Source organism: Aspergillus undulatus (assembly GCF_047715775.1).
Source record: "Aspergillus undulatus strain CBS 261.88 unplaced genomic scaffold BDV17scaffold_3, whole genome shotgun sequence".
Classification (NCBI taxonomy): Eukaryota; Fungi; Ascomycota; class Eurotiomycetes; order Eurotiales; family Aspergillaceae; genus Aspergillus; species Aspergillus undulatus.
Genome location: NW_027396607.1, coordinates 753,780 through 767,560, shown reverse-complemented (window position 1 = coordinate 767,560; position 13,781 = coordinate 753,780). Strand labels below are relative to the sequence as shown.

Genomic DNA, 13,781 nt, shown 5'->3' with positions numbered 1-13,781 from the left:
GAAATGACGGCTCTAAAATGTCCCTGCCCCCAGCTCAATGTTGCACCGAGCCCTGGCAGTCTCGCGTCTTCAGCTGCTGTGTTCCCGCCCCTGCTTGAGTAATTGAGGCCTCACCGCTACACGGCCACTCGCTAGGTCTCCGCTCGCGTCGGACAAAGAGGTACACTGCACAGTCGACCTACAGAGTACATGCGCCTTATGTTGCAGAAAGATATGGCCAATGCATCAGACCTAGAGGCCGGTGGCACTCAGCAGGCTCTCGAGACGGTGGAATATGACAAGTACTCCTGGGTCCTCCTTGAGGACCATCCGCTTCGCTCTCATCCAACTGACGCGAATTGTCACCCAGACGTCACGCTATTCGCACCAAGATGTCTTGCAGTGGTGAGGAGGTGTTGGAGGGAACGTGGTCTTCCATTATTGTGTCTCGTGATGATGATCTTGTGAGTGGATTAGGTTCTTTCTGCGATTTTCATCCTCACTGACAATCATCTAGCTTGATAGTTCAGCTCTTGGTGCAGTTGCCATACATTGTGTCATATTTTCTTCAATCTGCCCATACCAACTTGAATGAGCTTCCTGGGTTCATCCAGACGTCAGAAACCACCGACCGGGCATTTGATCATGCGGCCACTTGCGTCTATGACCCTTTGTCACAGAAGCAAGGAGCGACTCACGATGCCCTCGAGTACGCTCTTACGTCCGGGTGCATCGGCGTAAAAGCCGATATATGGCTGCGGGACCGCGATCTACTCATCGGAACCTCTCCTTCGGGTCTCGATGACGAGCGCACACTTCAGAACGTCTACCTTGAATCACTGCACGCCCAACTGTATGCCCGAAACTCTGGTGTTAGCGAATCACCAGAAGGACACCATGACAACATCAACAATACGCCACTGATCGGTCTATTTGACGAAGATCCGCTGCAGACATTTACCCTATTCTTGGATGTCCAAACGCCGATGCGAAAGGCGTGGCCGTTGCTTGTTGCACAGCTAAGGACATTGAACGAGAATGGGTACCTATCATATCGGAATTTGGAGCAGGATCTTGTATTGCGACCGATCACAGTTGTAGTTTCAGGGAAGGGATGTCAACGACAGTCGTTGGTGGACGATCTGGCACGAGCTATGAAGGGATTGTTTTGAATCTTGGCGAACTGATCGACGACGGATGTATCATACTTTAATACCATATACCCATTTGACTTTACATGGAAAGTTTTATTACAATGTACTCAGAGTATACTCCATACAGGCATGACACGTTGACTGCATCTCATACTGCAGTCCTACATCAGCGGCGAGTGGCTTTGTGACGGAGCCCAACGATGCCTTATTGCAATCGCGGATCGACCGTTTTCCCCGCTGCCACTGCAAAACTAGCTGTTGGCTGCTGCTTGTCATTGGCTGCATGCATTCAATTTTTGCTCCGACGCCTTAATCGAGTTCTAGGAGAACGCAGCTGCAGCGTATAGTCGTAGTCTAGTCTCTCTGAATCTGTCGCGTGGAGGGTTTTCTTTCCCTTTCCTTGCTTGACCATCGGTTATTTCTCACCGTAATTTGCGCTCGCAACTCTTCTCTTGCTCCAACGTCGCATCTTTTTCCTCCCATTTTCTATCACCTATGAGTCCTTCGGTTGCTGGCGATTACACATAATATCCTAGTATCACCTTCATCATGATGAACTACCAGAAATACTTCCCCGTGCCCTCGACGTATCCTCCGCATACGCTATCGGCCCCAGCACACGACCCTCGCCTTGCCCAGTCCTTCCCCTCTGCTCCTCCTCATTCCGCTCCTTCTATCGCTGTCGCCGTCGCTGCTCGTGCTCCGCCGCCTCAACCGCCTACGCCGCCTCCAGGGCTATCGCCAGTTTCTTCAGCGCCCTCGTATTCGCACAGGCCGCTCCGTCCCTCACACGATCATCTCGAACAGCCGCAACGCGAGATGCCACGATCAGAACCTCCGTCAGCCGCCTACACCTACCCCCGACCAGATAACACCCCTGCGTCCACAACATATCCGGGCGATCATGGGTATGCGTCAGTTCGGAGGGGGGACAACGTGTACCACGTCTCACAAGCGAACCATGGTTCACGGAAGAGACCTCATAGAGATGAAGGTTTCCAGGGCGGCTCGCCGGTCGAGCTTAAGCCTAACCAGGTGCACCGTCACTGCGGCGACCGGGAGCATCGAGTTGGTGGTGGTGAGTGCAGTTTCTGTTTGTTTCTGCCCTGTTTGTCCTGTCTTTCTGGTGTCTGTACTTTGCCCAGTCCCCCGTCACGTTACGCATGGATCTCAATGATCGACTGCCGCCAGCACTAGACCCAACTAGGACTAGTGCTCGTCAGGGCATCAGCTTCATTTGGCGGCCAATCATGGCGCGCGCCAGTCACGGGGCTCAGCCGGCGGCGCCAGCGAACCCACTGGGAATCTGCCGTTGCGCTTGTTGTTCATCTTGTCTGTCCCATCATCACGGGCAAGGAATGCCTCTTCCTCTACGCCCTCCTCCGCCCCTGTCTCTCATCTGATTCTGCCTTGAATCCATCTCTCTCGCGTATTATTATCATCTACCGTTACGCGACTCGTGATTTTGTTCCGTTTCCCCTCTCCCGCCCCTTCATCTCGCTGCGCTTCCCCTTGCTGTTCTCTCCCTGTACCGTGCTCTCCCCCGGGCTTATCCATGCGATATGAACCCTCCCCAGTCGCATGACCACTCCCGCCGGAGGTCTTGGGGCAACGGGGGCTCAGCCTTCCCTGGTAAGTATCAGGCTTGCGCTCTCTCCTGATTCTGCTTGTTGCCAGGAGAAGCGAAATTAGCCGACGCGGGTACCGAGACACCTCGTCCCAGAACATTCCTTTGCGCGCATTCAGCTTGCCGCTTTTCCACTCTGATTCCGAATCTGACTTGCTAACGTCTGCGCTCGTATGCATCACTTAGGCCAGCCAGAGCAACCTTCCGCCGCGTCAGGCTCTCGCCGGATGCCTCCCCCGTCTCCACCGCAACATTACCCGTCGCGCGGTCAATCGGGGAATCCCTCCTCTCTTTCCACACCATTTTTGTCGCGTGAGCCTCCCAACACCGCGGCTCATCATCGTCCAGGGAGCAGCATGTCGATATCGTCCATGCTAGGCTCGGACGCTGACCGACCACCGCGGGATGTAGGCTCGTCCATTTTCTCGCGTCTTCCTGTTTCCTCCGGCCCCTTCGGCAGCGCGCCGCCGCCTCCATCGGCCCCGGGTGCCATGTCTCCTCCCACTGCGCCAGCAAGACCGTCGCCGCACGATTATCCCCTCTTTCGCCGATCGCAGACACCTGAAAAGTCCTTTCCAAGGAACACTCAACCGGGAAGTAGACCTTATCGATCGAGTTCGGGAGGCGGCCCTCCAACTACTAGCGCGGAGCAACCCAAGTATGGCGGACTTTCTTCTCGCTTGTCATCTGCCTCGCAGTATCCGAGTAAAACCAACTCTGCGCACCCTTCGCCGCAGGTTTCTCCGGCCGAACCTCCATATAACAATGAGTCGCGTCGGTTGAGTTTTAGTGGGCCGCCGCGGCCGAACAGCCAGCCCCAACACCTCGAACCTGGGCCTCGACCGCCTGGCTACAGCCCTCTTTCACGACCTGCGGCAGTACCTGGGGAGAGCTCATATGGGGTATCACATCCGCGACCGCCTTCATATCTGGGTCATGATTCTCAGCATGGCCGGTTCGGGGGGTTGTACGGCGATCGCCAGTCCGAGGAGCAAGCCCGTCGAGAGAAAGAACGAGGTACGTCACATCAGCCGGACACTAAAGCGGGCGGTCCATCTTCAAGGTTTGGCTCACTCTACGTGGACCGCGATCCAACAGCTGGCCGACAGCAAAACTCTTCGTCGGCCTGGGAATTAGGCCGCTCACAACCGACTTCACCGGAATCGAAACGGTTGTCGGCGTCAGAACCAAACTCCTATAGCTTCGGCTTCGGCGCGATTCAAAATTATACCAAGACTTTGGGCTCTCAGCCCGGAGGTGCTCGCCCGACTCAACTCTCAGTTCAGACTCAACAAGGTAACAGGACATCCTCCCCACGCGATCAACCAGCGTTCTTGAACAAGCGACCCAGCGAATCTCGCTTATATGGCGGGGCCTCCTCTGGACCATCGCCTTCTTTCGCACATATTTCGCCGGATGATCAATCTCGCAAAGGCAGCGATGAGTTGATGCACCATCGAAGCCTGTTGGGTGTCGGTTTAGATTCGAGACGTGGCCGAGTGTCTCCGATACCCACACCAGTTCAGGGTGCACAGGCCCAAATTCCTCCTCCCGTTGGCGAGCCGGGGCTCAAAAGTGAACTTGGTCGCGTTTTTGCAGGGATTGGAAGTGGCGTGGGTGGCATTACCACTGCGAGTACAGGCAGTGGACCTTCGACACCAATGACTTCAAGCCCTTTTAAGCGTGATAGTTTGACGGCTCGATCTACCAACGCTGAAACTATGGATGAAAGTAGAATTGTTCGGCCTAACTCGGCGAACGGGAAACGCCCTAGAAAGTCGGAGGAAGAGAATCGCTTGGAGGGTGAGAATGGGGTAGATGTACGGTTAGGAGGATCTATGCGTGGTGGTCGACGAAGCCGCGGTGCTCATCACCACCATCACCATCAGTACGTTTTCTACCCTTCAGCAGGTCTAGGTGATATATTAATTGCTCACAGTCATCACCATCACCATCACAGACCCGACGAGGAGCACTCTCCCTTTGGAAGCTCTCACAGACCACTAGGCATGAATATGTTCCATCGACCCTCGAATGATGGACTTGGGTCAGAAGCTGGGCATCCTCATCACCACCACCATCATCACCACCATCACCATGTGTCCCGGACTTCGAACCCAACTGCCATCACGCCCATGCGCGAACCTCGGACCGTTGTCACAGTTGAGCCCGTTCTTTCCCGCGTCTCCCATCTTCCTCGTCAGCATCTTGGTTCAACGTTGTACGCTCCGCGAATCGGCGCACCGACGTCAAAGGCGACGCTTGAGAGTGCCAAGTTCGGCTACACAACCACACCTCTGCCTCTTCCTCGCTTCGATGGCAAGGAGAATTGCACGTTTACCATTCGCGTTCCTCGGTTCCGAATCGACACCAGCCACCGCGAAGAAATATGCGCCCGCCGCGCACTTTGGGGCACTGGTATCTATACTGACGACTCTGACCCTGTCGCAGCCGCCATTCACTCGGGCTTCATTCGAGGTGCGTGGGGTGAAGACGTGGATGTCGACATGCTAGACCTAGAAATCAAAGATGCCTTCCAGCACGCGCCCAAAACGGCCAAGGATATGGGCATCGACGAAGGAGAACGACCCAAGATTCCCCCTGCGCCACCGTCGAATAAAGACCTCCACATCACTCTTCTCATCCTACCTAAGCTCGAGCGATACGAGTCCAGCGTGCTGTTCGGCCTGAAGTCGCGGAATTGGGAACAGAATCATGATGGCATGAGCTTTAAGGTCCACCGAGTTGAGTGGGTAGACGAAGGAGTCGGTCGCGCGGAGGAGCGCGGCGGTGAAGCCAGGCGAAAGCGGCTGCGTAATCTCATGAACACTGGTCGAATCTGTACAGGACCTGGAGAGATTAAGATAGAGCAGTTCCGCAGCGGGGTGGTCCAGCCTGTACGGCGGAAGCCGAAGGCCATGGAGAGCCAAGACCATCAACAGCCTGCGTCTGCGATGCAGACTGTGTCGTGAGGCGGGGGGATATTGATACTTACGTTAATCCTCTAGTATAATTTCCTTCTCTTGCGTGTTGTGTTTACTTGATTGTGTACTAGCGAGGCGTGGAATGGATGCTCATGGTTGTTTATGTTTATAGGCGGCTTGTTATACAGCAGTTTTTATAGTAGTATACTTATTTTATTCTGTCTATAATCAATCTCGATCTCTTACCTACATTGACCAGGAAGTTCTATAGTGCGCCTGAGATCTCATCCATGGATGCATTGCGGGCAGGGGCGATGATTCGTCGAAGCAGTTGACGGTGCATGCAGATCGGATCAACGGGACGTGGCGGGTGAAGGGAAAGCCTAAGCTTAATCTGACAGTATCAGCAATAATACTCTAGTCTAAATGATAATGATGATGATATAATGTCGGTCTCATGCGCCCTGTGATGCTGTTCCGCTGTGACAAAGACTGGACTCGTAGATTCGGTCCCCGGGTTATCACTGCGTATCTGATCTGGAGCTCTCCCCGCATTCTCAGTTGGAGTATTTACAGACGACAGATGAATGGAGTCCTATGCTAGAAAGATTTTTTGGTAGTATAAGTAACTTGTCAAACAAAGTAGCAAAATCAAGCTGTATTCCACCTGGTAAGAACACTCTGTACCATCCTGTGATCGGACCGAGGCTGACAGGCCCCAACTGGCTGGTTGCGTCCTTCGGCTCCCCGCGGTGTAATTGTATTATAAAGCCGATGCTCCCGTGACGCACAGCCAAGGGGGTAAAGTAAGGGAATGTGACAGGCTGATACGGTAAAGTACGCACCGGCCAGACAGCCATTCAGCCGAGGTTCGTTGTCTCTTCCTGCTCTCTCTCTCCCCTTCGTCTATTCCTCTCTTACTCTCTTGACTCCTGTTGATTCCTCACTCTGTCTCTCTACTTCACTCTTCTTCATATACCGGATCTCTTCCTACTCCTCTACCTACTACTCTTTTTTCCCCCGTCACCGCGTCACAACGAGAGGGATGTTCACTGCGGCTGCCCGGAGCCGTTTCTCTTCTACTCTTGCCCGCCCCCGCCTCTCCCCTACGAATTCCCTCCTTGCTAGGTCTTCTGTTGTAGGTCTTTGTTCTTCTGAGAGAATAATTCAGAGAATTGGTTAACAGACTTAGGCCTCAACAATGGCTCCCCGGCGCAAGGCTTCCTCTGTCCCCGAGGGTAAGATCACATGCCTCCGCATCGCTGCGAGTGAACGTGGCGGGTTGGATTTCTGAATAAATTTCCTAACCTACTGCAGGATACAAAGAAGATATTTCCAAGGGCAACATGCTCCGATTCGAAGACTCCCTCCCTCGTCTCCCAGTCCCATCACTAGAAGAAACCGGTCGTCGGTACCTCAAGTCCGTCCACGCGGTGGTCTCCGAGGCCGAGTACGAAAACACTAAGAAGGCCGTGGAGGAGTTTGTTCGCCCCGGCGGTTCAGGACACAAGCTGCAAGAGCGACTCCTCGCACGCGCTGCAGATCCCAAGCACAAGAACTGGCTGATCGAGTGGTGGAATCACGCCGCTTACCTCGGCTACCGGGACCCCGTGATTCCCTACGTCTCGTACTTCTACTCATACATTGATGACCGGGCGCGTCGGGACCCGGCGAAGCGCGCTGCGGCTATCACGAGTGCGGCGCTGGAGTTCAAGCGTCAGGTTGATGATGGGTCGATCGAGCCGGAGTACTTGCGCAAGATCCCGCAGGCGATGAGCTCGTACGAGTATATGTTTAACTGCTGCCGGATTCCGGCTAATCCTGCAGACTACCCGCAGAAATACCCGGCTAGTGAGAACCAGCATATTGTGGTGGTGCGGAAAAACCAGTTCTTCAAGGTGCCGCTGGTTGTCAATGGTCGCCCGTTGAATGTGTCGGAGCTGGAGCAGCAGTTTAACCGCATTTACCAAATTGCGCAGAAGGTCCCGCCTGTTGGTGTGCTGACTGTCGCGAACCGTGACCACTGGTCTGCTGCTCGCAAAAAGCTTCTAGCTGCCGACCCGAGCAACGCGCAAGCACTGCGGGACATTGAATCCAGTGGTTTCGTTGTCTGCTTGGACGATGCGAGCCCTGTTACCCTGGCTGAGCGTGCGGAGCAGTACTGGCATGGCGACGGCCACAACCGCTGGTTTGACAAGCCCCTGCAGTTCATCGTCAACGAGAACGGCACGGCCGGCTTCATGGGCGAGCACAGCATGATGGACGGCAGCCCAACCCACCGTCTCAACGACCACCTCAACTCCCTCATTTTCAACAAGAAGATCGACCTCTCAGACAAGCCCGTCCGCTCAGACCTCCCTGATCCCCGCCCCATCAACTTCCACCTGAACGAGGAATCTCTCGAGGCTATCGACGTCGCAGCCAAGGAACACCGCCAGCAGATTGCAGCGCACGAGCTCCGCGTCCAAGCCTACCAAGGCTACGGCAAGGGCCTCATCAAGAAATTCAAGTGCAGCCCCGACGCCTACGTCCAAATGATCATCCAACTCGCCTATTTCAAAATGTACGGCAAGAACCGCCCTACCTACGAGTCCGCATCAACCCGCAAGTTCGCCGAGGGCCGCACAGAAACCATCCGTACAGTCTCCGACGACAGCGTCGCATTCTGCAAGGCTATCACCGACGCCTCCGTGCCCCGCGAGGAAGCCGTCCGTCTCTTCCGAACCGCCCTCGCAGCCCACTCCAAGTACACCGCCGAAGCCAGCGACGGCAAGGGCGTCGATCGCCACCTCTTCGGTCTGAAGAAGCTCCTCCAAGAGGGCGAGCCTCTGCCATCCATCTACTCCGACCCGGCCTTCGCCTACAGCGGCTCTTGGTATCTGTCTACCAGCCAGCTGAGCTCGGAGTTCTTCAACGGCTACGGATGGAGTCAGGTCATTGATGATGGATTTGGAATTGCGTACATGATTAATGAGAATAGGTACTTCCTCTCTTCCCCCTTTCATCATCCTCTCAAACACAAAACTAACAGATCCCAGCCTCAACTTTAACATCGTCTGCAAGCGCATCGGCGCCGAGCGCATGAGCCACTACCTTAACGAAGCGGCAGGCGACATCCGCGACATGCTCATGCCCGATCTCGCTGCTGAAGCGGAGAAGGCGAAGCTGTAAGCCGTTGTTTTGGAGGACCCAAGTTTATCTTGTTTTCTTGTCTAGCTGCTGCCTTGCGTCGCTTTTAGCTGGTTGTAAGAAGGAAGCCCCGTAGAGCGGTTGCTATACCATGCATAGAGTGCAATTTATTTGTTCTTTTTCTGTTTTTCGTTTTTTTATTACGAGATGATTTTATGTATGCTTTTGTGGTACTACAAGCTCATCTTGGTGTACTTTTATCTTCGCTTTATTCGGCTATGTGTTATCTCAATGAGAGAGCTTGTGAAACCTTGTAAGGAGATGGGCTGCATGTAAGAGTTCTGAGGATTCATATATCTGCGCAACCTTATTTATACTATCTTCAGACTCAAATGAAGCTTATCTAGCCCTTCGACCTTTATGTACTCCGTACCTGCCCTCCAGACAGCCATTGGCCGCCGTCGCGCCTCGAGAAAGCAACGAATTATGATCATCAGATACTTATTGATTATATATATATATATATATATATACTTACTCATCTGAGTGCACCTTGGACAATTGTCCTGGCAGTTCCTTGAGACCATAAACAGATTGAGACCTCACTTCTATCTACGCCTTACCTACTTCCATCTAGTCACGATTTCAAGGCTGGCCAACTGCCATTCAAGGTATCGGCAAGTATATATCTATATTGGCAACCTAGCGGAAGCTGGACCGACCACCTGCAGGTAGTAGTATGGGGCCTGAGGCTCGACCTCCGCTCCTCTTTCATGTGTGCCTGTTGTCTTGTCTTCTTGACATAAATACGTATGGGTCTCGCTTTCGCACTCCAGGCCAGGCATCGCACTTTGCGGACCAGGAGTCCAGGACCAATTGTGACATCTAGACTACTAGTACTGATGGCAATGCGCATATTATGGGCGGGGGCTAGCTACTACTACCTACCTAGCGGGGTGACATCTCGAGGTCCTCGACCCCAGCACATCTGGAACGAATGCCCAAGGTGCCGCGAGTCTAGATAGATAGTAGATGCTCCATCCTGCTGAAATCTGGACTTTGGCTTTGAACTGGACAGACTCTTGATTCGGGTGTTTGCCCCTTGCGTTGGGCTACGCCACCTTAATTCAAACTCACCAAGCACCAAGCATTGAGCATGGACGGGTCACAGTCACCACTGCAGTGAGAGATCTGTACGGTGCAAGGGGTAACGCCAGATAGGCTTTGCTTCGCCTTGATTCGTTTCGCGTGGTAGAGTACGTACGTACACGTGTTTGTCCTACGATGGGATGCTAGGGGAAGGGTCGGTGGCGGTGCTGTTGTTCTGAGATTGATACCGAGAGTTTGTATTGAGTGACTCAGTAAAAGGATGCAGATGCAGGCTGATTGAGCACCATCGATGTAACGAGGTGTCTTTTGATATTGTCATTTTGAGGGTAGAGGGGTGACCTGTCTGAACTGGTGCTCCTAAGTATACTGGGTATAGCAGTTAGAACGAGATATATTCTATATGCCATGTGCCAACGGTAACCTCCTGAGTGACTGCAATGGTGCAGCGCGCGCTGCATGTCTTGAGTTGATGCTGCGGCCATGGTTCGATATTAGGGCAACGTAGGGTGGTCACCATATGCATCACTATCGTCAAAAACCACTTACTGATGGATTGGTTTGATGAGCTTTGTTAGGTATGTTCAACCGTGCGAGGGCAGATGTCGATCTTTCTCGCTCGAGCGCCGGGCAGTTTCAACTTATATGCTCACGGAACCGATCATGTCTTGTCTGAAGCCTCACCGTCGGATCCGGGGGTGACTGGAGGTACCGTGACTGGAGGCTCGTCAAGTGTCTGCGAGAATCTTGTCGGATCCGTGCTCAATTCACTCACTATGCGCTCTGCTCCAGTGTTAGTGAGGCATTTAGATGATCATAGAGGAGAATGTGGAGGGAATATAGACGAGCAAAAATAACGCACCTAACTGACGAATACGCTGCTGCAGCATCTGATTTTCTCTAGAGAGCGCCGCGGCCTCGGCTTGGTAGAAACTACTCTCGTCTCGGCTACTCCGCCGTCCTGTACCCTCACCGGGGCCCGTGACCCACTCTGGTGCGTCCGGACCCCGGGAAAAGTCAGCCGGTCGGAGGCTGGGGGATGCCTGACTCGGGCGGCGGCTTGACAAAGAAGAAGGTAACTGAGTTGAGGTTCGGCTTCCCGCTGTAGAGAGCGCGGCAGCGGGAGGGAAAGACGTTGAGCGTTCAAAGGAAGGAGTGACGTCGTCGATTGCAGACTGCTGCGGATGCTGCTGCTCCAGGTACTGGAGCCGGACCTGCTGGCTTCTGATTGTCTGTAGAAGTCGATTCTAGAGAGGAGCAATATTATTGGCCATGAACCATAGTCGGTGATCCTCGGTTGTCTTACCACTTGGGCCTCTTGCTCTTGCTCTAGTTCCTGGTGCAGCTCGCCAAGTGAAGGAGTGCGCTGATGATGCGGATCGCCAGTGCCAATGACGGGACTCCCGCCGAGATTGGAGGGGCTAGAGGTACGAAGCCCATTGTGCCCATGGCCGAAAGAAGACCGGTGATCAGAGGGCGACGGGATTTCCCCGGCACCTGACTCACTAGTATAGCTGCCGTTGCTATTACTGTTGAGATTCAGGTTCCCGGATCGGCGTCGTTCCGAACCAGATATTGGGTGATGGCGGCGAGAAAGCTCAGATGTCATGGTGTTGGTGTGGTTGTTGTTTAGGCTGGATGAAGTCGAGTTGGCAGGGCCAGAGCCAGTTGAAGGAAGAGTCTGGGTGGGTGCGTCCAATAAACTGGAGAAAGTCCGTCGTTGGCGTGGGGAAGCAGATGCCGAGCGAGATGAGGGGAGCGAATTGATGTCCGGAGACATGGCTAGATGAGAGAAAGGCCTGTCAGATAACCACAGCTTCTCACTAGGAGGCTGAAAGCAGACAATAAGAGCAGCTATAAGATGGAGACGATGATATCCGGGATAGTCAAGCCGCGAAGCGTCAGTCTGTCTTGTGGTGGTCTGACTCTGAAGAATGAGGGGAGCTGTCCAAAGGGAAGGCGGTCGGCGAACTCAGCAGTGTCCGGAAACAGCCGACAGGGCCAGCGCACGTGATCTCGATTATAGTCGGTCGGCCCCTTTTTTTCCTGGTGGATCCGTAGAATGTCGGGGAACTTGAAGTTACATTCAACGTGGGATTTGGAGACCGACTGGAGACGAGCAGATGCATCAAACAACCAACTGCGTGGTTTGTTGTCCCGACTGTTGACAAAGCATTTCGGCCTCGGTGAACGGGCGAGGATGTCCTGGCCACTGCCCAAACTCTATCTTGGCATGGTTCATCTTAGCTCTGGTGGCTGGTCTCATGGACGTCTTAGCGTGTGCTTAATCCTACACATCGAGGACAGGGCTGTTGCGACGCCGTAAAAGTGGCAATAAACAAAGAGCGTTTTACAAATCTACGCCAAATTTGGAGGTCGCGTGCCCTGGCTGTTGCTGATGAAATTATTGCTAGGCAAGCAGCAGTAACAAGATGAACTTGCCACCGCGCATATCTCGCATCTGCAGGCTGATTACGGGGTCCCCTAATCCTGGAGACTGGAGAGATTGTGATGGCCCATGGAGAAATCCCCACATCCCCGTGAGAAAATTCTGCTCCACGGAACCACGAGGTTGCAGTCGGCAAACCGTGTGAATTGATCAACAGCGCAGGAATCAAGATAATACTTCGGCAATTAATTAGTAGCGACTCCAAGCCAAGCACGCTGAATGCTTAGGACAATCAAGATTTGCCCAGGGAAAGCAAAGGAGCAGGGTCGGGACGAAACGAGCCATTGACGTCATTTGCGGCAAAATCATCCCTGCGATTGGCTTCAACTTCAGGTTTGCCATAATCTGGAAGCCTGGAACGACAGGAGAGCCCGAGGGACTTTTACTTCAGTCCCTCCACTTAAGTCCGCCGGAACCGGTTGCCACACCCATTGCACCAGCGCCTTCAACCTCCAGATTATGGGACCGTCATATCATTTTTGACTTTGAGTCCAGGTCGACCGCCGTTCGGGAACCCGACCCTCCCTTGCATCGTACGACAAAACCACATATGTTATCTGACAGTCTGACAGCGCAAGCCATGCATACCTACCGTGTGATAATTCATTGAGATCTCTTCATTATTGCTAAGGTTTTCCCAGAGTGCTAGTTATGTCGGCGCGCCCTGGTGGTCTGTGTTCGATGCCGGAGTCCAGCCCCGCCTGGCCAGTGGCCGGCCTTCCCGATCCGGGCTCGTCAAAGATTCCGGACCAGACAGCGTCGAGCAGCCACCGCAAGCGCAGATTGTAGAACCCTCTGGATGAACGCGGTGCACCGGACTGTGCAGGCTGAAGTCGCTCTGTAGAACATCAATGCATCTCACGTACGTCTGGAATGCACAGGCAACACTGAGAAAAAGAAAGCAATCAGCCGCTAAGCCACCAGATCTTCATGGGGCGCTTTCTGAAGCTTGGAGTCGACTAAGGACTCGAGGAAGATCGGCATGATACAATGCTAGTATCGCTTAATCGCTCAAACTGAACTCAAAGTTCCTGGAGCAAGCGGGGTGGTACCTAACTGTAACATCGGGGCTCAGCCAACGGCGTTGCCCGTTCCTTCCCTTCTGGGAGGTCTTGCCTCCAAGCTCACGATGATGACAGGCCGGAGCTCTTTTTCCTTCTTTCCACTTTTCTATCTCTGCATGCTGCCTCTTCCTTTCCCTTCTTTTCCTTAATCTCTCTTCCCCGACTTTTCCTTTCCGTTTTCTTTATCTTCCCCGGTTCCCCCAACTTCTCTTCTGCTTTCATCGACCTCACCCACTGCTTCTTTGATCTTTCTCTCACTCGGGAGATCTCACATACAGAGTACAACAGATTGTTGCTGATCCTTGCCTAACTCTCATCTCTCTGTGTTACTCTCCCTCTGGCCAGTGT

The 13,781-nt window shown here is 53.5% G+C and overlaps 4 protein-coding genes across 4 annotated transcripts; 3 read left to right on the top strand and 1 right to left on the bottom strand.

Annotated features, from left to right (window-relative positions):
- Window positions 1-213: 213 nt before the first annotated feature.
- BDV17DRAFT_287120 (uncharacterized protein) lies at window positions 214-1,151 on the top strand (the record flags this gene model as incomplete). Its single annotated transcript, XM_073761092.1, has 2 exons — window positions 214-443; window positions 497-1,151. The coding sequence occupies 2 exons, from the start codon at window positions 214-216 to the stop codon at window positions 1,149-1,151; spliced, it is 885 nt and encodes a 294-aa protein (XP_073620289.1).
- A 1,323-nt stretch (window positions 1,152-2,474) lies between these two features.
- Window positions 2,475-6,043, top strand: BDV17DRAFT_252008 (uncharacterized protein). Its single transcript, XM_073756484.1, has 3 exons — window positions 2,475-2,765; window positions 2,947-4,648; window positions 4,721-6,043. The coding sequence occupies exons 1-3, from the start codon at window positions 2,696-2,698 to the stop codon at window positions 5,730-5,732; spliced, it is 2,784 nt and encodes a 927-aa protein (XP_073620288.1). The 5' UTR covers window positions 2,475-2,695; the 3' UTR covers window positions 5,733-6,043.
- Window positions 6,044-6,531: 488 nt separating this feature from the next.
- BDV17DRAFT_252007 (carnitine O-acetyltransferase CAT2) lies at window positions 6,532-9,234 on the top strand. The gene is made up of 4 exons (XM_073756483.1): window positions 6,532-6,822; window positions 6,877-6,922; window positions 7,002-8,664; window positions 8,723-9,234. Exons 1-4 carry the CDS (start codon window positions 6,730-6,732, stop codon window positions 8,853-8,855), a joined length of 1,935 nt encoding a protein of 644 aa, XP_073620287.1. The 5' UTR covers window positions 6,532-6,729; the 3' UTR covers window positions 8,856-9,234.
- Window positions 9,235-10,565: 1,331 nt separating this feature from the next.
- On the bottom strand, window positions 10,566-11,841 carry BDV17DRAFT_110197 (uncharacterized protein). Its single transcript, XM_073753831.1, has 2 exons — window positions 11,227-11,841; window positions 10,566-11,167 (listed from the first exon to the last, which is right to left on the bottom strand). The coding sequence occupies exons 1-2, from the start codon at window positions 11,698-11,700 to the stop codon at window positions 10,727-10,729; spliced, it is 915 nt and encodes a 304-aa protein (XP_073620286.1). The 5' UTR covers window positions 11,701-11,841; the 3' UTR covers window positions 10,566-10,726.
- Between the last annotated feature and the right edge of the window lie 1,940 nt (window positions 11,842-13,781).

Excerpts from the sequence above, each read along its gene's own strand:
- BDV17DRAFT_252007 (XM_073756483.1), top strand. The coding sequence starts at position 6,730 with ATGTTCACTGCGGCTGCCCGGAGCCGTTTCTCTTCTACTCTTGCCCGC. Across the intron at positions 6,923-7,001 it reads GGCTTCCTCTGTCCCCGAGG|GATACAAAGAAGATATTTCC; the intron begins GTAAGATCACAT and ends AACCTACTGCAG. Across the intron at positions 8,665-8,722 it reads TACATGATTAATGAGAATAG|CCTCAACTTTAACATCGTCT; the intron begins GTACTTCCTCTC and ends AACAGATCCCAG.
- BDV17DRAFT_252008 (XM_073756484.1), top strand. The coding sequence starts at position 2,696 with ATGAACCCTCCCCAGTCGCATGACCACTCCCGCCGGAGGTCTTGGGGC. Across the intron at positions 2,766-2,946 it reads CGGGGGCTCAGCCTTCCCTG|GCCAGCCAGAGCAACCTTCC; the intron begins GTAAGTATCAGG and ends TGCATCACTTAG. Across the intron at positions 4,649-4,720 it reads CATCACCACCATCACCATCA|ACCCGACGAGGAGCACTCTC; the intron begins GTACGTTTTCTA and ends TCACCATCACAG.
- BDV17DRAFT_110197 (XM_073753831.1), bottom strand. The coding sequence starts at position 11,700 with ATGTCTCCGGACATCAATTCGCTCCCCTCATCTCGCTCGGCATCTGCT. Across the intron at positions 11,168-11,226 it reads AAGAGCAAGAGGCCCAAGTG|AATCGACTTCTACAGACAAT; the intron begins GTAAGACAACCG and ends GCTCCTCTCTAG.